This window comes from Bos mutus, chromosome 13 (assembly GCF_027580195.1).
Source record: "Bos mutus isolate GX-2022 chromosome 13, NWIPB_WYAK_1.1, whole genome shotgun sequence".
NCBI lineage: Eukaryota > Metazoa > Chordata > Mammalia > Artiodactyla > Bovidae > Bos > Bos mutus.
In genome coordinates, this window is record NC_091629.1 from 19828940 (window position 1) to 19852021 (window position 23082).

At 46.5% G+C, this 23082-nt stretch overlaps 1 protein-coding gene across 11 annotated transcripts in view; it reads left to right on the forward strand.

Annotated features, from left to right (window-relative positions):
* The window catches only part of STAU1 (staufen double-stranded RNA binding protein 1), a 61658-nt gene extending 45056 nt beyond the window's left edge, over positions 1-16602 (forward strand). For 7 of the 11 annotated variants that reach the window (XM_070381072.1, XM_070381073.1, XM_070381064.1 and 4 more), the window contains 8 exons: positions 8188-8418; positions 9381-9524; positions 10668-10814; positions 12041-12116; positions 12317-12636; positions 13209-13331; positions 14093-14178; positions 15072-16602. In XM_070381072.1, the coding sequence (XP_070237173.1) occupies positions 8188-8418; positions 9381-9524; positions 10668-10814; positions 12041-12116; positions 12317-12636; positions 13209-13331; positions 14093-14178; positions 15072-15087 (1143 nt within the window). In that variant the 3' untranslated portion in view covers positions 15088-16602. The remainder of the gene's footprint in view (positions 1-8187; positions 8419-9380; positions 9525-10667; positions 10815-12040; positions 12117-12316; positions 12637-13208; positions 13332-14092; positions 14179-15071) is intronic. The other 4 variants (XM_070381074.1, XM_070381065.1, XM_070381069.1 and 1 more) reach the window with 2 other exon arrangements.
* Positions 16603-23082: the final 6480 nt, after the last annotated feature.

The window sequence follows — 23082 nt, forward strand, 5'->3', positions numbered from 1 at the left end:
TGTTAATGTGCGTAGTCACTCAGTTGTGTCTGCCTCTTTGCAGCCCCATGGACTGCAGCCCCCCAGGCTCCTCTGTCCATGGGGATTTTCCAGGCAAGAATACTGGAGTGGGTTGCCATGCCTTCCTCCAGGGAATCTTCTCAACCCAGGGCTCGAAGCCAAGTCTCCCACACTGCAGGTGCATTCTTTACTGACTGAGCCACCAGGGAATGCGTTAATTTATATTAGTATAGATTAATTCTACATGTTACTCCATTATTCTCGCTTGTCATTTTAATGTTCAGATTGCCCTTCAGACTAGCTCCAGTATCCTTTGACATGCCTCTATTAGGTTATTTTTGGGGGGTGAGGGGATGAGAGGTCAGACTTCTTGAGTATAATTTACATGAAGTAAAACTGGTCCTGTTTATGTGTCTGATTTGATGTGTTTTGATAGTGCAGTTGTGTAACTGCTGCCACCACTGTGATAAAGAACGTCTTTCATGCCGTTAAGTTTCCCCTAGTCCCCTAGCGGTCAGTCCCTTTCCCTCCATCCTCACCCTTGGGCAGGCATCAATCTGCTGTCTGTCCATACCTTTTGCTTGTTTCCAAAATATTACATACATGGAGTTATTGAATATACTGCCTTTTTTTGGTCTTTTGGGGCTTTCCCTTTGTCTATTTATTTAACAGGAATGGGTAATAACATTTTGAGAAGCCTGGAAAGAGCACGTAAAAATATAAAGCCGTCTTAGAAAACACAACCCAGACATGACCTTTTTCCGTAATTATATTGTAAATCATGATAAGAAAGGCCATCGTCCCTTGTTCTGTTCCTGCCCTCAGGCCTCTCATGTTGTAACAGATGGTCCACCAGGTACAGTGTGTTCAGTGTTGTCCCTTTAGAAAGTTATAATCTGAAAGATTACAGATCTCCTGGCAAGAGTATCTTATTGCCTATTATGCAGCTTCTTTAATGTAGTGTAGACTTTGAGTCCATGCGTTGTATGTATCAGTAGTTTATTTCTTATTTCTGAGTAGTATTCCATTGTCTGAATTCACCACAACTTACTCATCCATTTCCCAGCTGAAGAACAGTTTCATGGTTTTTAGTGATTCTGATTAAAGCGATCACGTACATGTATCATCTCATAATCACCAACAACTGAAAACCATGAAGATGCTCTTCAGCAGAGAAATGGATGAATTCAGTTCAGTTCAGTTGCTCAGTTGTGTCCGACTCTTTATGACCCCATGAATCACAGCACGCCAGGCCTCCCTGTCCATCACCAACTCCCAGAGTTCACTCAAACTCATGTCCATTGAGTAAGTGATGCCATCCAGCCATCTCATCCTCTTTCGTCCCCTTCTCCTCCTGCCCCCAATCCCTCCCAGCATCAGAGTCTTTTCCAATGAGTCAGCTCTTCGTATGAGGTCGCCAAAGTACTGGAGTTTCAGCTTTAGATCAGTCCCAGGGCTGATCTCCTTTAGAATGGACTGGTTGGATCTCCTTGCAGTCCAAGGGACTCTCAAGAGTCTTCTCAACACCATAGTTCAAAAGCATCAATTCTTCAGCGCTCAGCCTTCTTCACAGTCCAACTCTCACATCCATACATGACCACAGAACCATAGCCTTGACTAGATGGACCTTTGTTGGCAAAGTAACGTCTCTGCTTTTTAATATGCTGTCTAGGTTGGTCGTAACTTTCCTTCCAAGGAGTAAGCGTCTTTTAATTTCATGGCTGCAATCACCATCTGCAGTGATTTTGGAGCCCCCAAAAATAAAGTCTGCCACTGTTTCTACTGTTTCCCCATCTATTTGCCATGAAGTGATGGGACTGGATGCCATGATCTTCGTTTTCTGAATGTTGAGCTTTAAGCCAACTTTTTCACTCTCCTGTTATAAGGGTGGTGTCATTTGCATATCTGAGGTTATTGATATTTCTCCCAGCAGTCTTGATTCCAGCTTGTGTTTCTTCAACCCGGCGTTTCTCATGATGTACTCTGCATATAAGTGAAATAAGCAGGGTGACTATATACAGCCTTGGTGTACTCCTTTTCCTATTTGGAATCAGTCTGTTGTTCCATGTCCAGTTCTAACTGTTGCTTCCTGACCTGCATACAAATTTTTCGAGAGGCAGGTCAGATGGTCAGGTATTTCCATCTCTTTCAGAATTTTCCACAGTTTATTGTGATCCGCACAGTCAAAGACTTTGGCATAGTCAATAAAGCAGAAATAGATGTTTTTCTGGAACTCTCTTGCTTTTTCGATGATCCAGCAGATGTTGGCAATTTGATCTCTGGTTCCTCTGCCTTTTCTAAAACCAGCTTGAACATCTGGAAGTTCACGGTTCACGTATTTCTGAAGCCTGGCTTGGAGAATTTTGAGCATCACTTTATTAGCGTGAGAGATGAGTTCAATTGTGCGATAGTTTGATCATTCTTTGGCATTGCCTTTCTTTGGGATTGGAATGAACACTGACCTTTTCCAGTCCTGTGGCCACTGCTGAGTTTTCCAAATTTGCTGGCATATTGAGTGCAGCACTTTCACAGCATCATCTTTCAAGATTTGAAAGAGCTCCACTGGAATTCCATCACCTCCACTAGCTTTGTTCATAGTGATGCTTTCTAAGGCCCACTTGACTTCACATTCCAGGATGGCTGGCTCTAGGTCAGTGATCACACCATCGTGATTATCTTGGTTGTGAAGATCTTCTTTGTATAGTTCTTCTGTATGTTCTTGCCACCTTTTCTTAATATCTTCTGCTTCTGTTAGGTCCATACCATTTCTGTCCTTTATCGAGCCCATCTTTGCATGAAATGTTCTCTTGGTATCTCTAATTTTCTTGAAGAGATCTCCAGTCTCTCCCATCTGTTGTTTTTCTCTATATCTTTGCATTGATCGCTGAGGAAGGCTTTCTTATCTCTCCTTGCTACTCTTTGGAACTCTGCATTCAAAAGGTAAATCTTTTCTTTTCTCCTTTGCTTTTGGCTTCTCTTCTTTTCAGAGCTATTTGTAAGGCCTCCTCAGACAGCCATTTTGCTTTTTTGCATTTCTTTTCCATGGGGATGGTCTTGATCCCTGTCTCCTGTACAATGTTACGAACCTCTGTCCATAGTTCATCAGGCACTCTATCTATCAGATCTAGTCCCTTAAATCTATTTGTCACTTCCACTGTATAATCATAAGGAATTTGATTTAGGTCATACCTGAATGGTCCAGTGGTTTTCCCTACTTTCTTCAATTTAAGTCTGAATTTGGCAATAAGGAGTTCATGATCTGAGCCACAGTCAGCTCCCCGTCTTGTTTTTGCTGACTGTATAGAGCTTCTCCATCTTTGGCTGCAAAGAATATAATCAGTCTGATTTCGGTGTTGACCTTCTGGTGATGTCCATGTGTAGAGTCTTCTTTTGTGTTGTTGGAAGAGGGTGTTTGCTATGACCAGTGCGTTCTCTTGACAAAACTGTATTAGTCTTTGCCCTGCTTCATTCCGTATTCCAAGGCCAAATTTGCCTGTTACTCTAGGTGTTTCTTGACTTCCTACTTTTGCATGCCAGTCCCCCATAATGAAAAGGACATCTTTTTTGGGTGTTAGTTCTAAAAGGTCTTGTAGGTCTACATAGAACCATTCAACTTTAGCTTCTTCAGCGTTACTGGTTGGGGCACAGACTCGGATTACTGTGATATTGAATGGTTGCCTTGGACACGAACAGAGATCATTCCGTCATTTTTGAGATTGCATCCAAGTACTGGATTTCGGACTCTTCTGTTGACCATGATGGCCACTCCATTTCTTCTGAGGGATTCCTGCCTGCAGTAGTAGATATAATGGTCATCTGAGTTAAATTCACCCATTCCAGTCCATTTCAGTTCGCTGATTCCTAGAATGTCGACATTCACTCTTGCCATCTCCTGTTTGACCACTTCCAATTTGCCTTGATTCATGGACCTGACATTCCAGGTTCCTATGCAATATTGCTCTTTACAGCATCGGACCTTGCTTCTATCACCAGTCACATCCACAGCTGAGTATTGTTTTTGCTTTGGCTCTATCCATTCTTTCTGGAGTTATTTCTCCACTGATCTCCAGTAGCATATTGGGCACCTATTGACCTGGGGAGTTCCTCTTTCAGTATCCTATCATTTTGCCTTTTCATACTATTCATGGGGTTCTCAAGGCAAGAATACTGAAGTGGTTTGCCATTCCCTTGTCCAGAGGACCACATTCTGTCAGACCTCTCCACCATGACCCGCCTGTCTTGGGTGGCCCCACGGGCATGGCTTAGTTTCATTGAGTTAGACAAGGCTGTGGTCCTAGTGTGATTAGATTGACTAGTTTTCTGTGAGTATGGTTTCAGTGTGTCTGCCCTCTGATGCCTCTCGCAACACCTACCGTCTTACTTGGGTTTCTCCTACCTTGGACATGGGGTATCTCTTCACGGCTGCTCCAGCAAAGCGCAGCCACTGCTCCTTATCTTGGACGAGGGGTATCTCCTCACCGCCGCCCCTTCTGACCTTGAACGTGGAGTGAATAAGTTATGGTGAATCCAGACAGTAGAATACTACTCAGAAATAAGATGAGCTACTGATTCATACAACATATGGACTCAAAATCTGCACTACATTAAAGAAGCCACATAAAGGGCAATAAGATACTTGTATACATGGGCTTTCATGACAGCTCAGTTGGTAAAGAATCCATCTGCAACAGAGGAGACCCCAGTTCGATTCCTGGGTTGGGAAGATCTGTTGGAAAAGAGATAGGCTACCCACTCCAGTATTCTTGGGCTTCCCTTGTGGCTCAGCTGGTAAAGAATCCACCTGCAATGCGGGAGACCTGAGTTCAATCCCTGGGTCAGGAAGAGTCTCTGGAGGAGGGTATGGCAACCCATTCCAATATTCTTGGCTGGAGAATCCCCGTGGACAGAGGAGCCTGGTGGGCTACAGTCCATGGGGTTGCAGAGAGTCGGACACGACCGAGCTACTTGAAAGCACAGCACTGTCCGTGTGTGGGGGCTTTGGTGGTTCTGTGCCCTCTCTCACACTCAGTGTGGTCCGTTTCTAGTTGGTGTGTAGTCGTAACTTTCGGTTTTAATTTTTATCTCCCTGCATACTAGCAGTATTGAGCATGTTTTTCATACGCCTGTTTACTATCTGTACATCTTCTTTGGAGAAGTGTCTGTTCTTATCTTTTGTCAGGGTTTTGAGTTATCTTTTATTATTGGATTTTATATGTTCTTTATATATTCTGAATACAGTTCTTTTCTCAGATAGGTATTTTCCAAGTATTTTCTCCCAGTCTGTGGCTTGTCTTTTCATTTTTAAACAGTATTTTCCCAAAAAGCAAAAATAATTTAATTTTGGAGCAGTCTAGTTTGCTAAATTTTTCTTTTATGGCTCATGGTGGTTGTGATCCATCTGAGATAATTTGCCAAATCTAAGGTCCTTCTCCTTTGTTTTCTTCTAGAAGTTTTGTCTCTTAAGTTTAGATTTACGGTTCATTTTGAGTTATAATTTTTATGTGTACCGTGAGGTAATAGGCAAGGTTTTTTTTTCTTTTGTGTTTTGTATTTGGAGGTCTTAGTGTCCCTTTGTGCTGGCTCTCAACTCCCCTTTTCCGACTTTGAGAGACCTTCATTCCTTTGTGATACAACAGTGTTTTCGCCTTACTTGGAACTTTCCCTGTTCTAACTTTGGCCCTGGCAGAAATGGAGATTCGAATACAAATGGTCTCAACTGTTCTTCCAAGGAGCTCTGGTTCCCTTTAACAGAGTGGCACGTAGGGGCTGGACTGAGGGGAGGTCAGCTTGTTGCTGCTGCAAGTCATTGCTTCCAGACCCTGTTAGCAGAAGATGGCACTAGGAGATGGGTACGCTGTTGACAGAACCACAGGTTCATCCCTCTGCTTTCAGTCCATCATCACAGGGCTCTTCCTCGGTTTCATTCCTCCACGTTTGGATCTTTTCCCATCATGAGACTCGGGCTCCCAACAACATCAATATATTTATCCACACCCTCACCCGCAAGCGTCCTAAGTAAAGTCCAAGTTATCTGAGCTTTTTATCTGCACACTGAACGTGTCTTCAGAGCATTGCTTTCGTGACTTGACTATTCTTCCTCTATGCTAAAGTCTATTATGTAGTGAATGTAGGTATCTTAAGTGCACAGCCTACTACATTTTAGTGTGTGTTAAAAAAAAAAAGTTCATTACCCAGATCAAGATATGGAACTTTATCATAACCTCTGTAAGTCCCTGTGCCCCATTCCACCCAGAAACAGCTGCTTTCTGCAGTCTCTGTAGCCGTGTTTTCTGTGTTCTTAGACTTCGTGTACAGTACGGATTGTTTGCTGTTAGGTCCCATCCACATGTTTCAGTAGTTTGATGCCAGGTGCTGTTCCCCTGTACGAATGGAGTGCAGCGTGTCCGTTGCTCTGTTGGTGGACACTGGATCGTTGGGAACTGCTGTGAATGAGGCTGCTGAGTCGTCCTGGGTGCATGTGCAGCCAGAGCTGCTAGGTCAGAGGGCAGGTGTTCATGTAAAAATTATCAAACTATTTCCCAAAGTGATACACTTCTACCACTGGCTCCCTGTCCTTGCCAAGAGTGCCTGTTGAAGTATTTTTTTAATTGAGTATTTGTCTTTTTATTATTGACTTGTAGGATTTCTTTCAGTGTTCTGGGTATAATTCTTTTGTTTGGTACATATATTGCAAATATTCTCTCCCATACTCTGAGTTCCCTTTTTTACCTCTTCCCCCCCCCCCCCCCCCAGATTTTAAACTTTTTATTTTGTATTGGGGTATGTAGGCAGTTAACAATGTTGTGGTTGTTTCAGGTAGACAGCAAAGGGACTCAGCCATACATATGCATGTATCCATTCTTCCCCAAACTCCCCCTTTTTTACTTTTTAAATATTATCTTTTGATGAGCAGTATTTTAATTTTGAGGAATTCTAATTTTACTTTATGGTTTGTGTCCAAGAATTCTTTGCCAGCCTCATGGTCATGAAGTTTTCTCTTATGTTTTCTTCTGAAAGCTATTTTATAGTTTTAACTTTCATATTTGTGTCTGTTTTAGCTTAATTCTTGTTTGGGTAGAATTTGAGATCTTGGTTATCTAGTTGCTCCAGTGGCATTAAAAAAAGAGAAGGACTTTGCTTTTGCTTTGGTTCGTGTTTGCTGAACATCAAGAGGCTGTATATGTGCAGGTCTCTTTCTGCATTCTGGTTTATTGATTTATTGGTTTATCGCTAAACAATACCATGATGTCACAGATTCTGTAACTACAGGACGTCTTGACGTTTGGCATTGTAAGTCTGATAACTCAGTTGTTCTTTTCAAGGGTATCTTTCCTAATGTAGGTTGGATTTGATTTTTATCTTCCTTCTGTGTGATTATGTAATCACTTTAATATAAAGTTAGGTTTCTGTTCATAATCCATTTTAGTATTTCCCCCATTTCTCTTGACTTACATTTTTAATATGTGTAACAGTAAATGGTCCAAAGTGTGAAAACTACACAAAAAGATTCTCAAAAGTGTCCTCTTGTTCGCCTACCCCAGTCCGTCCCCCCACCTACTGTAGCAAACTGTTTAATTCCATTGGTTTGTGCTTTATCCTTCCTGAGTTTCCTTTTGCAAAAAAAGAAGCATATAAACACATACGTATGTCTATTTATGTGTGTGTATGTATATATAGATTTAATACGCCGCACCTTTTTTTTTTTAAACACTCTTTGCAGTTTGCTTTCTTTACTTACCAAGTGCTAGAAATCACTTTACGTGTTTGGAGATTTTCTCATTCCTTTTTATAGCTCAGAGCAGCCAGTATTTAATAAGCTTGGTCTTGGCTGGTGGCTCAGCGCAAACATTAAACTTGAACTCTTAGTGCTGCGTTTATTTCTGGGCTTTGCTGGGCTAGCTGCCTTGCTGCCATTTGCAGGGGAGCACGCTAAACTCAGGACTGTCTGTGATCCTGGGTGGTGGAGGTAGAAAATGGTGCCCTGTTCCATGGTTCTTTTGGACTCATCAGACCTGAGAACTTTAACAAGTAGGGGGGTAAAAGAAATGGGGAAAAAAGCATTCAGAATTCTCCACGTTGACACTGCCTTCATTTAGTGAGTCTTGTCCTTACGCGCCCTTTCCCGGCTGCCACGCTGAGCAGTGTGCCTCGCAGCCGGTAATGCGTGTCTGTCACGCTTTCACTCAGTCTTTCCCTCCAACACAGGTTGCCCGGGAGAGCGGCCCACCCCACATGAAGAGCTTTGTGACCAGGGTGTCGGTTGGGGAGTTTGTGGGGGAAGGTGAAGGGAAGAGCAAGAAGATTTCAAAGAAAAATGCTGCTATAGCTGTTCTCGAGGAGCTGAAGAAGTTACCACCCCTGCCTACAGTGGAGCGGGTGAAGCCTAGAATCAAAAAGAAAACAAAATCCATAGTCAGGGTAAGAACGTGCCTGAAAGCAGAGGGCGTTTCCATTGCCTGAAGACAGCTGGGGGTTTGCAAGGCTGGTGAGAGAGGCAGGGCACTGGCCTGCACACGCCCGCCTCGCGAGTCCTTCTGGGGCCGCCTGGGGCCGCTCCCAGGAGCCCCGGGTCTCGCAGTGCCAGGCTCGGCGGAGGCCCTGGGTGTGGACCCCGCGAGCAGCTGTGGTCATCTGCGGGGAGAGGAAACCCGGCTGCTTGTCTCGTGCCCGCTGCACGGTTCTGCGTGAGCGGGAGACTCCTGGGCAGAGGGGTGTCCGGGGCGGCCAGGAGTCAGACGCATACAGTACAGTACCTTCTGCTAGGCTTTTGAGTCATGCTCGTGAGCCATTCAAGCATTGCACTGTCCCCCAGCCTCCCAGGGAAGGGAGGGTCCCTGTGGGGCGTTTAGGAATGCCAGGGTCCGTTTTGCTCTCATTGTCCGTACAGTCTCACGTTGTGTCAGAATACAAGTTTTTGTCACACACAACTTAGCATTCTTTGCGTAGGAACGTTAGGAATATATATATATTTTACATATATATAAATGATCTCTGGAGTTTGAGTCATTGTTAAGAAAGCTGGAAACCCATCCTTATAATGTAGGCTTTGGGGTAGTTTTAGGGAGTGTTTGTTAAGTTTTTTTACCTCTTCATTTATTATCATCCATTGACTTACTGTTCAAAAGCACACATTACAACGATGCTTGCCTACTCATGATGAATGGTGACATTGGTTTGCTAAGAAGACCTAAAATCACCTCAGAGCAATCAAAATCATTGAGGCATCTTTCAATGAAAAAAAAATTTTTTTTTTAATGTGATTAATTCTCAGCCATTAGATCAACATAGAGGTGTTCAGCTGTTGTGTCCCGGTCTCTGAATCGGCAGGGTCTTCTCTGTGACTAACTCAGCACATGGTTTCTACCTGGACTGTTTCTCAGCTACAGGGCGGCCCCGAGTGTGGCCAGGGGATGAACCCGATCAGCAGACTGGCCCAGATCCAGCAGGCGAAGAAGGAGAAGGAGCCGGAGTACCTGCTGCTCGCTGAGCGGGGCCTTCCGCGACGCAGGGAGTTTGTCATGAAGGTGGGCCAGCCGGGCTGTGGGCGTCCTCCCATCTCGGCCGGAAGCGGTCCAGGGCTGGGCCCCTCCCTCAGGAGGCCGGGCCCAGTGCGTCGCCCTGCCACCCAGTGTTTCTAAGATCACTGCTTGCCGTAACTTGATGCCTTAACACGTGCTGCACAGCACACGTGCTGCTGTGTCAGCAGGAAGGCGCCTGTTTCTTCTTTGTTACCCCTCAGAGGTTTATATTGTCTTATAAACTGTGTAAAGGATCTATTCCCGCTCCTCCTGATCCTTCTGTAGGATCTGGAATCCATGGACTGGGGTTACACTTCAGATTGTGCAGAGGGAACAGTTACTCGTACAGGCAGCTGAATTTGTGATGGGAATTTCATAGTGTTTTCTGGAGAAAAACAGGAAACTCTGTGCAGCAGTTTAGAGCTCATAGAGCACCAGCAGTTAGCCTGGTGTCTCACTCCACTGTCAGGGCAAGAAGAGGAATGATCCTTCCACATACAAGAGACAACTGCAGTGTGCTCAGTAATTTGCCCAGAGTCAGATGGCTGGTGGATGCCAGGTTGGGATTCAACCTCATAGCTCTCCTCACAGGCCAGGGTTTCCTTAACGTTTGTGACACGGGGCTTTTGGTTTTGGTCTGTCGTCAAGACCCGCTTCCCAGGTGGCCCGGTGGTAAAGGACCCGCTTGCCAATGCAGGAGACACAGGTTCAATCCCTGGGTCGGGAAGAGTCTCTGGAGAAGGAAATGGCAACCCACTCCACTAGTCTCACCTAGACAGTCCCATGGAGAGGACCCCTGGCAGGCTACAGCCTGTGGGGTCACAGAGTCAGACATGGCTGAGTGACTCACACACAGCAGCAACAAGACCAGCTTGGAAGGGGATGCTGAGCTGTGGTGTGCTGGTGTGTTTAACGTAACGGCCGCTGTTAGGGGAGGCAGTTAGTTTAATAATAACTACCTTTAACCACCAGCCCTCCAACCAATTCCTCAGTGTTTCATGATGCGCTCTTGCGGGCTGGTACAAACCAGCTCCAGGGCAGCACTGTGAAGCCATCCGCGTTCTGATCATTGTGGCTTCTCTTCCGTTCCTGGCGGGTCTTTATTCTGAAGGTTTGAGCACTGATCCGAGTCCTGCCTTCCGTATGCAGGTCAAGGTGGGAAACCACACGGCAGAAGGCTCAGGCACCAACAAGAAGGTGGCCAAACGCAACGCAGCCGAGAACATGCTGGAGATCCTCGGTTTCAAAGTCCCGCAGGCCCAGCCCTCCAAACCTGCCCTCAAGTCAGAGGAGAAGGTGCGCTCGGGCTCTGTGTCCTTCTAACTGCAGGATGACCTGCTCAGCTCATCTGCGGGGCCTCTGGCTCCTCCAGGGCAGAGCTTTAGGGCACGGCCGCCTCCTCTGGCTGCAGAGCCGCCGTGCTGAGCAGGGTCTTGGCCGTTGCACCTCTGCAGGGTGCCCGGGAGGGGAGGCGCGTGTCCACGGCTCCAGGCATGGCGCTGGGTTAGGTCGTTACTGCGCCAGTGTCTCCGTGCTGCGGGTGCTGTGCTGGAGGGCAGCTTGCTCCAAACCAGTGTACGATTCTCTCATCTGTGCCCCTAGAGTGAGGCCTCCATAAAGGCTCATCAGCCTTAGGCTTTTGTTGTAGAGCAGGCTGTAGTTTTCCTGGGACATGGGGATAGCGTGATGTTAGATCCAGGGCCAGATCGTAGTCTGCGGTTTCTTTTTCATTATGAATTGAACATTAGATAGAAATGATCCCATGTTGAAAATTGCACTTCTGCCGAGGTTGGTAAGCAGGACCCGCAACGAAAGCTGTGGCTGACCTTGTTTCCAGACACTGGATGGTCCTTTTGGGATAAACTTGAAAATACCAGGACTGATTGAGTTCTGTCAGCCAGTGCTGTCAGCAGAGACAGATGGATGGCATCAGCTGTGGCCACATAGTTAATAACGGGGATCCCAAGCACTCACCAGAGAATCTGTAGAGATCCTGGACTTGGCTTTGGGGGCTTTCATTCCAAAATCTTGCAGGGCATCACAGGCGCCTTTGTCTTCCCAGAAAGGAGACTGCTGTGTTTGGCATAATTTTTATTGTGTAATATTCTCCCCTCTATTTGTTACCTTTGATTTGTCACCTTATCCTTTAGTTGGACATTTGCTTCAGGAAATAGTCTTTATTTAATTGTTTAGCATCAACCTAAAAGTTTCTTTCTTGGTCAGCTCTATCAGTCTCCTATCTTCTGGCTCTTTCCCGTTAAACGTTCCCCTCTCCTCTCTTGAGCACAGAGCAGAGGCCCCTCTGTTAGATGCTGTTCACGGACAGGCTGACGTGGCTGCATGTGTGCCTGGGGAGGAGATGGGCTCTGCTGGGGGGCAAGTTGCACAGGCCTTCCTGCCTGTGCCCTCTTATTTAAAAGTTAATAAACCAAGAGTTGTTGGTTGGAGTTTGTGTAGTTTTGGACAGCAGGAACTAATTTTTGAACGGTTTCATTGATGCTCATGGCCTTTTTTTTTTTAAGACACCTATAAAGAAACCAGGGGATGGAAGAAAAGTAACCTTTTTTGAACCTGGCTCTGGGGATGAAAATGGGACTAGTAAGTGTGATGTTAACACTGTCCTGATCTGATTGTGCTTCTGGCCTTTGCGTGGTTCCCGGTGGTAGCAGGTACCTGGTGAGCGAGGTACAGAGTTTGGTGTTGGGCTCCGCCTTGTCCCTGTGCTGTGCTGAGGGCGGGCCAGGGTGGGGCTATGTAACATTTTTCCAGGCAGTTGATTTGTCCTTGTCCCTCTGCAGGCAATAAAGAAGATGAGTTTAGGATGCCTTATCTTAGTCATCAGCAGCTGCCTGCTGGAATCCTTCCCATGGTGCCCGAGGTTGCCCAGGCAGTAGGAGTCAGTCAAGGACATCACACCAAAGATTTCGCCAGGGTAGCTCCGAATCCTGCCAAGGCCACGGTAACTGCCATGATAGCCCGAGAATTGTTGTATGGGGGCACCTCGCCTACAGCCGAGACCATTTTAAAGAGTAACATCTCTTCAGGCCACGCACCCCACGGACCTCTGACGAGACCCTCTGAGCAGCTGGACTATCTGTGCACAGTCCAGGGATTCCAGGTAACCGTTCAGCCCGAGCTGTGCGGTCTGTACCTCTGTGGTCCTCTCTGGTTTCTCTGAGAATCAAGTACCTTGTTTTTTAAAGCAAGCTCTTGGTCTAGGTGGATGGTTGGGGGATGCCTGGTGAAGGATGATTCTGAGGAACGGAGGAGGCATGGGAAATGTTAGAACCCTGGACAGTAAGAATATCCTCAATCTTTGGTGAATTTTAAAATTCCAGGGCAACCATAATAATGAAGCCTCTAATCCAGTGGTCGTTACAAATTTAGACTTTAGTGAGAACAGATGTGTTGTGCTGGCCCTTTCCAGGGCTAGGAAGGGACACGGGTCTTCCAGACCAGGGTTTTTGAGTAGATGTCTAGATTCTTCGGAGATTCTGGAAGCTGAGGCTCTGGTATCATGCCTGCCCCTTCACAGCAGGCCCCACGGATGGCCTTTCGTGCCTGCAGAGCAGGAGCTGGTGTAGACACGCTGGGCTGAGACAGGGACGCAGACCCAGAGCCACAGCCCTGCGCCCCCTCGACCTCGCCGCCTCTCCCAGTCCCTCACCTCAGCTCTCTTTTCCCTTGTAGGTTGAATACAAAGACTTCCCCAAAAACAACAAGAACGAATTTGTATCTCTTATCAACTGCTCCTCTCAGCCGCCCCTGATCAGCCACGGTATCGGGAAGGACGTGGAGTCCTGCCACGACATGGTGCGTCCCCCACGCGGGGCCCGGCCCCAGCTTGCTGCTGGCCTCAGAGACAGGGAGAGGGTTGTCCGCGGACTGTGGGCACAGTTGGCTGTTCTGTGGATGTCATATTTCTGAAGACTGCTCCTAGATTACTGGCACGATGTCTCATTCTGTTTGTCAGAACTCAGGGGCTTTGGCCAACCCTTTCCTGCCTTTCCTTGCTGACCTGAGGGGGACCCGAATCTTGAAAGGCTCTAGATACTGAATTCATTTCACCTCTGACCAGAACAAGGAATTGCAGCCCCAAGTTCTAGCAGCTTAGACTCTCATTTTAATGTTCTGTTCAGATGAAATTGTTACTGTTAAGAAATATTAAAACCAAGAAAAGGAATTGATTAAATTAATAGACATAAACTATGGTATATTCATCTAATGGAATATAATGCATTCATGATATGTCACTGAGGGGATGTATTCTAATGCTAACACAGAAACAGAGGTTTTACATTAAAGTGGGGATATAAAATTTGTAGCCTGGTGACCACAGGATGAAAATACTGTAATGTGATACATAATAAAATTAACAGAGGGTATGATTCAGTGAGGTAACCCTGGATAACTTTGTACATTTATATTTTTAATTAAAGATGCACGCGTGAGAGGGTTATTCAGTGGCCCGTGTATTTTCTTGGGCAGGAGAAGCCTCGGGTTGCTGTGCAATGTCGTGTACTCGAGTCCTGAGCGGTGGCCACGGTTTGACTTTGACTTTTCATTCTCACCAGGCTGCACTGAACATTTTAAAGTTGCTGTCTGAGCTGGACCAACAGAATACAGAGATGCCGAGAACAGGAAATGGACCAATGTCTGTGTGAGTGAGCTGATTTACATGGAAAGGCAGTTCTCTTCCTCATTTGCATTAAGTTCAAATTGTCTGCTCAACTTCCTGGGAAACACTTGCTGATTTAGCCACTTTCTGTCCCTTTCCCCTGAAAGTTTCCAGGTTTCGGGCAGAGGTGCCACCTTTAAAGAAAAGAAATGTGTGACTAGGTAGCACAGTCACAGGGCGCGAGTCACAACCATGTACAAGGCGGCGAGCCCCGCCCTCACGCGGCCCGCACGCTCTGCTTGCCAGGGCCCCCGCCAGGGCCCGTCTGTGCCAGTTCCTTGTGCACCTTTCCTATGTTTTGTTTTTAATGCAAATACATTTCTTTCCTTATTTTCTTCCTTTCCCCCCTGGAGATAACATACTATCTACCCATTCTCTTCTTTGCTGTTGTCTCTTGATTGTATGTGTTGGGTGCTCAGTCATATCCGATTCTTGGTGACCCCATGGATTACATAGCCCACCAGGCTCCTCCGTCCATGGACTTCTCCAGGTCAGAACACTGGAGTGGGTAGCCTATAGCTTCTCCAGGGAATCTTCCCAACCCAGGGATCAAACCTGGGTCTCCTGCATTGCAGGCAGATTCTTTACCAGCTGAGCCACAAGGAAAGCCCAGGAACACTGGAGTGGGTAGCCTATGCCTTCTCCAGCGGATCTTCCTGACACAGGAATTGAACCCAGGTCTCTGGCATTGCAGGCAGATTCTTTACCAGCTGAGCTAGCAGGGAAGCACCCTCCAGCCCCCAGTGTGCATCAGCTATCATAAACTGGGCCCTGAATAGCAGGCTTCTTGATGTCTGCTCGTTCCATTTTTAACAGGGCTTAATTCTCTTAAATTTTAAAACTTAAGATCATTTTCATGTTTTTCTTCCTTAAAGGTGTGGGAGGTGCTGAACTTTATCTGGCCATGAATCATCGAAAAATCCCAACATGTATACTGAAAATGCTGAAACTGCTTTGAACATTTGGAATTTCTGATACCTCCAGTGGGCCGAGAGACACGATGGGTAAAGGCCTGGAGATGGCAGTGGTGAAGACGGCAGGGCTGGAGGAGGCAGCGGCGTGGATGGGGGCGCGTGGCTGTGGCTGCTGGGGGCCGGGCGGTCTGCAGCCGCCCCTGGCTCCCTTGGGAAACCACAGGCCTGTGCCCCAGGCAGTCTAGTGTTGGTTTTGGTGGGGTTTTTTTGTTTGTTTGTTTTGGGTGTTTTTTTTTTTTTTTCCTTGCTGTGCGAAAGAAGAAACAGAAAGCACCGCCCCTTCTCAGACTGGCTCACTCGGAACACTTTGGGATAAACCCTGGACACCCGCGCTGGAGAGAGGGCTGAAAGCCCCAGAGAAAATCACATATGCTTCCTGCTGGGCCACAGCTGACCTCGGCACGCTCTGGCCCACGCCTCCCGCGGTACCCACACTGTCGCCACTGCTCTCTTCCAGGAGAGATATGTATTCTTATAGTTTCATTATTTTCTTTTGATTGAAATGACACTATATAAATTTTCATTCGAGAGTTTCTCAGTTGTATCTAGTTACATAGCACAGTTTAGAAACTTGTCTGAGACGGACTTTATCAGTAATCTAACCGGCAAAGATCATATCCGTGTGTGTGTGGTTATACACTTTTATTTCATTGGACTTAACCCAGGACCATTTCAGTGATGCAAATTGTGTGCCCTCTGGTTTAGCTGAAACAGTCCTGGCCTTGATGAAACCTTGATGAAGTCTCCCACAGTGGTATAAATTGGACAACTTAGGAATTTTAAACTTTAACCGATCATTTGGTTCCTTTTCTATTTTATTTTTTTGTTAATGCAGCAGGATTTAAATGAACTTTGATCTTTGTTTTAAAGATTAGTAAACAAATTGTGTGTATATAATACAACTCTTGAGGACACACCGCTCTCACTACACTACAGGATATGGTCTCCATGTAGCACATATACAACTGCAGATTGATCTTCCTTGAGTGCTTTATACTGTTGATTACATCTCCATGAGGGCTGGAAAGAATAGCCCATGTTTCTCTCTCTAACTGTTGCTTCTGAAGTCGTGTTGCTGTGCACAGAGATGTGTGCGGCGAGGTCCCGCATAACAGCCCAGATGACAAGCACGGTAGCCTGGCGAGTTAAGTACTGCTTGGATTCGTTGTTTATGCTGGAATTTTTTCTCCCCATGGAATGTAAGTAAAACTTAGTGTTTGTCACCAATAAATGGTAATACTAAATTTTTTTTTTTGTTAATTTATTCTCAAATGCCACTACTGCTAGGTTGGTCCTTCCCAACCTGCCCCTGACCCCTTTTTTATTTTTAAGAGAAAAACTTTGTAATGCTTGTGATTCCATTTGGGCAAAATTCTGAAGATCTGAAATAACTTTATATCAAACCATTGATCAATAAACAGCTACTAATGAACGTGTGGTCCTGTTGAGCAGTAACTGAAGAAGTAAGGGAAGACGTGAGGGTATGAAGTATGGTGCTGGGGGCGGAGCTGCCAGCGAGGGGCGCGTGGAGCTTGTTGCTAGTGGGCTGTTAGGGAAGAGCATCTGTATCTGTCTGTATGTACACACGCCTGCTGATGCCTCCGGCACCTCGGCATTCTTCAGCCTTCCCTGCTGTGTTTTTATTTGGCTGCGTTGGGTCGTGCAGGATCTTTCACTGTGGCGTTTGGACTCTCTGGTGCGAGCTCAGTTGTGGGCTTAGTTCCCCAATCAGGGATCGAACCTGTGTCCCCTACACGGCAAGTTGGAGTCTTAACCACTGGACCGCCAGTTAAGTCCCTTGGCTAATTTTTCAACTGTGTATTGGCTCCAGCTGCCAAAGTCTTATGCGGGAAATGACCTAAGATTCCCCTGGGCCTTCGTTTTTCTGTGCGTGTCCCCCGGTCCAGGTACGTCTGCTTGTCTGTCCTGTATGCCAAGCATATGCTCACTGGGTGGATTCAGAATGCGTACCTGAAAACGCTTCTCTGGATTGTAATAATTTTGTCGACCGGCTCCTTGGGTTCACGGTTAAGAATAGTGTAAACCAGGCTGAATCCAGCTAAGAAACCTGGGAACACTCAGGCCTCCCACAGCCCAGGGACCGTGACTTCCGGAACAGTGGGTGGCTAAGGGGGGGTTAAGCCTAGACTGTGTGGGCAGCCAGGTAAGCGTGTCCGAGATCCCCAATGCCAGAGTGGGCCCAGACCCGGCCTGGTTCTCTCTGCAGTGGTTTGTCATCGCTCGCCGCAGCCAGGCAGCGTTTTCCCGAGGCCCCGGAGGCGGGACAGCCCGGTAGATGGTGGTTGTGTGTGGCCATATCTTCTGTGCTGTGAAGAGCGCCTGTAACTAGATCACCTGGTGAAGGGCCCAGATGTTTTAACGGGTGGACGCTGGTCCAGAAGCAGCTCCGCAGTGTGCAGGGCTGGTACTGCTTAGTCAGCACCTTCCACTGTTCTGCAGCCCAGGCGGATGCCATTTCATAGTCCCCCCTCTCGGGGGCTGAGGCACGCCCTCATTCTGTCCTCCTGTCCCGTGCTCAGGGCTCTCCTCTCAGGGACGCAGACCCTCGTTTACTCCTGAGACTCTCCCAAGAAACAGGGCCACGAAAGCAAGAGTTCCTGTCCGTTTCAGCTCGGTGGGAGAGAATGGATGACTTCTGAAGAGGTCCTGAGGCCTGCGGCTCTGTCGGCCCACAGCTGTGATGTCTGCCACCCTTTATGCAAAACTGAAGCCGTTCATTCCGTATCTTTGAAGTACGATCCCTTCTCCCTTTTGAGCCCATGCAACGTTGAGACTGACCGTGTTCACAGCTTTTGCCATGCCCACTTGTCTTTCCAATTCACTTTTACTTCATCCAATCCTTGTTCAGCTGCTTGAGCACGAGCATCCACTCCCCAGGAAGACTGTGTTGAGGCTGCTGGGTGCCATTCTCAGAGGTTCTGTCTCAGTAGGTCTGGGTTCGAGAACACGTTTCTAATAAGGTCCCAGGTATTGTACATGTACTTCTAGAACTAGTGTCCTGTGCAGCAAGACCACGACATTGCTAGTGATTTTTATTCTGATACAAAACACAACTCTAAATGATGGATGATTCTTTGGATGGCACCCCCAAATTCTGCAAATTATGGCAAGACGTGGTACCTTTGACTAAATAGGAAAGATGACTTTGGCCTCACTGTTGGGGGCTCCGCAGGCCACTGTCCCAGCGACTGGAGGCAGTGTTCTCAGCTGCCTGTTAGGACAGGGGTTTGGAATGTTCAGCCTGCTGCAGTTGGCTTCTTTCGTTTGTCATCCCCAGCCCTCACCCCCGGCTCTTGTTGGGAAGGTTTCTCTGCAGGGACTTCTTCCAGCCTGAGACCTGCAGTCAGAACAGTGGGGGTGGCCTCAGCTCAGCCATGGCTCAGTGGGACTGTCGGCCTTCCGAGGACACCCAGCTCTGCTTTCTTGAGTGGCGGGACCTGGTGGGAGCAAGGTTCCTCCCCGCTGCTCTGCGGACCCACCTGGAGACCCTTTAGGATCTGTCTCCTTAGGGGACATCTCCTGAGAAACCCAGCTTCCTGGAGCATTTCCCTCTCTAGACTCTGAAAGGTTAACTCAACTGCTTGCAAGGAGCCGGACCCTCTTCCCAACACAAGGTAAACCCCTCCTTTCGCTCCCTACCTCTCCAGTCCTCCTCCCTTTCACGTCAGGTCTGAGCAGCTTCTCCCTGTCTACAGTGGCTGCTCTGCTCTTCCTTCCATGTTGCCACGTTTTGCTCTCACATCATCCACTTTGAGGGAGAAAGTGGACTTCTCTAACTTTTAAAAAAGCCTGCTGTCACACAGCAACCCCAGAGAAGGGTGGGTGGATGAGGGCGGCTGCCTGCCCAGGGGCAGCGTGTTCGTCTGTTATCGCATTCTTAGCTCTTAAGATCCACAGGAAACTGCCTTGTACATTCTTTTCACTGGATTTCAATACTCCTACCAAGAATATGCCAGGGTGGACCCAAAGCTGTATCTTGCCTTGTTGCACATGTAGGTCATGTTTCTCAACCAAGGAGCAGGGAGCATAATGAGTTGGGTTACAGAGCCAACACTCAGGTTTTCTGAAATGGAGTGAAAGATCACAACCCAACAGAGGGGAGAGACCGCCAACAACATTCCCGGTGTTTACCTCGCAGTCACACCTGTATTAACAGATTGCACGTGTGCTACAATGCTTTAGTTGTGTTACTCTGTGACCCATGGATGTAACCCGCCAGGCTCCTCTGTCCATGGGATTCTCCAGGCAAGGAGTGGGTTGCCACGTCCCTTCCAGGGTGTCTTCCCAACCCAGGGATCATGCGTCACCTGTGTCTCCTGCATTGGCATGTGAGTTCTTTACCACCAGCACCGCCTGGGAAGCCTTGTTTCTAACTTCCGTGAAGCCACGGGTTTCAGTCCCAGTGCCAGCCAGCTGTGTGGCCTCTCAGACCAAAGCCTCACACCTGCTTCTCAAGTTTCCATGAAGACACTGGATGAAGGAGGCACAACTGGAACTCCCGCAAGAGCCAGTCAGTTGTATAAAGAACATCTCAGAGAAGAGTGGAAAGGATTCCATGTAACCCTCAGAATGAAGAAGGCTAATAAAAACCCATCAGGATCCAAGTATATCACAAGATAAAATGGGGCATGGCTTGCTCTGAGCAACTCATGGAATATGAAGGAAAAATAATCCATTTGACCTTGACTCTAAGAATGGCCTCTTTTGAGGGAAAACAAACACTGGACCTTGGGAGGAAAAAACAATCTCTACACACTGCCAAGTCCAGTTCTGAACACTATTTATACCATTATAATAGTTCACTTACTGATTATCCATTTTTACCTTTTAAAAGAGCCCTACAGACGAAGCACAGAAAAGGGCTACTGCACAGGATGAAATGCGAGCTGCTGTTAACGGTGTGAAAACGAAGTCAGAGGTGGAGGGTAGGGAGACATCAATCCAGAGGACAGTACAGAGATGAAGGCCACAGCTGATGGGGACGAGAGTTAGGACTACTAGAGAGAGAGGAGAACTACAAAGTGTAGGCTGGAAGTAGTGGTGTGAGCTAAGTTCTTATCTGTCACAGCAGGGAAGGATGAGGCCTTATGGTTGATAATTAAACTGTAAAGATTTAAGAATTACAGGCAGTGTGAGTTGAAAGGTGTTGCCTCTGGGAGGGCAGAAACGCACCGCTCAGCTACATCTTAGTCGCTCAGTTGTGTCCGACTCTTTGCGACCCCGGACTGTAGCCCGCTAGGCTCCTCTGTCCATGGGATTCTCCAGGCAAGAATCCTGGGGTGGGCTGCCATGCCCTCCAGTGGATCTTCCCAACCCAGGTCTCCCACACTGCAGGCAGATTCTTTACCAGCTGAGCTAGACGCCCTATTTATTAGACTTTTACCACATGCAGCTAATATTCTGACTGAATGCCAGATTTGTTGTGCCCCACAAATAATGAAGTAATGCCCAGTGCGGGTAGGGACGTGTGACAGAAACTGGCACAACCTTTCCCACAGGATAACTGGCCCAATAATTCCACCTTCAGGAAAAAAAGAGATGAAGATTGACCTAAAAGGTTGTCTACTTCAAGATTTATAAAATAAAAACTCTACATACCTAACAATGATTGTATAATTTGGGACTGATATATCCAAATGATAAAACTACAACCACTGAAAATTTTATTTGCCAAGTAAATGTTTTAAATGGTAAAAGGTTTTTCTAAAAAGCATATAAAATTTTATTTGCAGAATGATCTAAACTTTGCTTAGAAAGAGAATAAAAATGCTTGAAGTTAGGAATATGAATGATTTTTAATTGTTAAAATATTTTCCTGTATTTGCTACAAGGAAAACATTTATAAAAGAGAAAGATACAGTCAGACAGCAGGGAGACTCAATGGGTCCAGCAGGAGACTCTTAATGAAGGACTCTGCAGTGACAATGGCCGCCGTGTCTAGAACCATCCTGAGAGAGGGCCTTGCCTGGGCCAGGAAGCCCCGTCTTCCCGTCTACGGGGCTGCTGTGCAGGCAAACACCGCCTCCCAGGCATGTCCACACCCCGGCCTAAACAACTCAACCAACAGCTTTGTACTGATTTGTCCTCCAGAGGTTCTCCTAAGTACTTCAGTGTTTTGTTAAAACCATCCTGACGGTAAGTAGTGGTATTCTCCTTTTTCAGAAGAGGAAATAGAACCGTGGAGGTCAAGGCCTCAGTGGCAGACATGTGATTTAAACCCAGGTTGGCCTGATCCCAAAGTATGAACCCAGCTCGTCATACACACAGAGAGCTGGCCCCACCGAGGAACAGTCACTGAGAAGTCTTGAAAACACACCATAGCAACTCCAGCCTCCCATCTTTAAACTCTTTATAAGATAGATACAAAAACTGTCTTGGATGCAGTAGGAAATCTCAATTTTAAACATTAAAACAAAATTTAACAAAATATTCATGAATTATGCTAGAGTAAAAGAATGCAAGTAACCAGCCTTCCTGTTCAGAAACTATTTTAAGAGGTGCAGTTACAAAGTGAAATGGTTTCTCATTCGTTTTAACCGAAAAAGGAAAAAATTCAGAACTCGAACTCAGAAGACTGATGAGGATGCTAAGCCCAGGGTCCTCCAGAACAGTGGCCTGCCTGCCCCCCTCAGCTGTTACCCAGCAGCTTTAGCAAGCTCAGGACCAGAGCTCCGCCGAGTGCCAAAGCAGCACCAACTGTTTGCCATTCCAGACGTTTCACCCGTATCAGATCATGTTCATAGTTCAAAAACATCTCAGTGCTATCTCAATATTCATCTGCCAGTGACGACTTAAGCCACATAGTAAATATGATTTAATGCTCCCATTACTATTCAAATCAAAAATAATTACTAGGTTGGTAGGTATGAGTACACTAGAGTAAACTGGAATCTCTCAAGCAACACAGCAAAACCAACATGAAGAAAATAAAGCATTCAAGTCAGGTGGGAAAAAAACACCACATAATCTGTACAGACATATCTGTACAGAATCAGATTTCGGTCTCACTGCACTAAACAGACAATCCCCACATCCTCTGTAAAAACTGCACCTCCCCACGTCGATAGTCTGATTCTTTATCCTCTAAAGACAGAGGCCACGGAACCCTGGACTCTGCCAAGGAGGAGCCGGGCTGGCAGCCTTTGCCAAGATGGATGCCATGGTTCAAAAAGTTCCAAGGAGCCTGTGATCTGCAGAGAAGACACTGTAACGGGCAAACGCCTGCACCAGCTAAAGCAGTCCCACCAGCCTTGTGAAGCCAGGCTAAGCATTTCTTCCCAATTCAGAGGAAACCATTTCCCACAGTTCACGGTGCCACCCAGGACCTGGGCTAACTGAAAGTTCTAACACACAAGCCGCAAACCTGCAGTGATGGTTCCCTTTCCCTTCTTAAAAAAAGACTAGGTAATCTGAATTGGAATTGTTTAGAAATTAGGATTTTATGGAGTCCAGGAGAGGAAAAACTTAAATTCTTCATTATAAAAATAGCAGCACCAAAAACCTGTCCTTAAGATGTTCTTAGATACATATTTTAGGGCTTTTTCTTTTTTATTGCTCATTACAGATTTAAAACTATGAAATGTGCATTTCTTGGCAAGTTACACAAGTGATTTCTTTGCTTATTCACATTTCCAGTAAAAGCTTAAGGAAACGGACAAAACCACAAAGGACAGGACAAACACGAACGGCAGCAGCCTCGAAACAAAAGGACTTGGTAACAGAAAAAATGTCTCCACAGTCAGTGTCCGTCAAAACTTTAGAATTGCCAAAACAGTGCAAATGCTCCAATCAATGTCATACACTAAGCTAGTAGTAATACTTGTCTTTGTAGCTGCAAACTGAAAAAGTCACTCACTTATATTTATGATCACACAAACTAATCTGCTCAAGG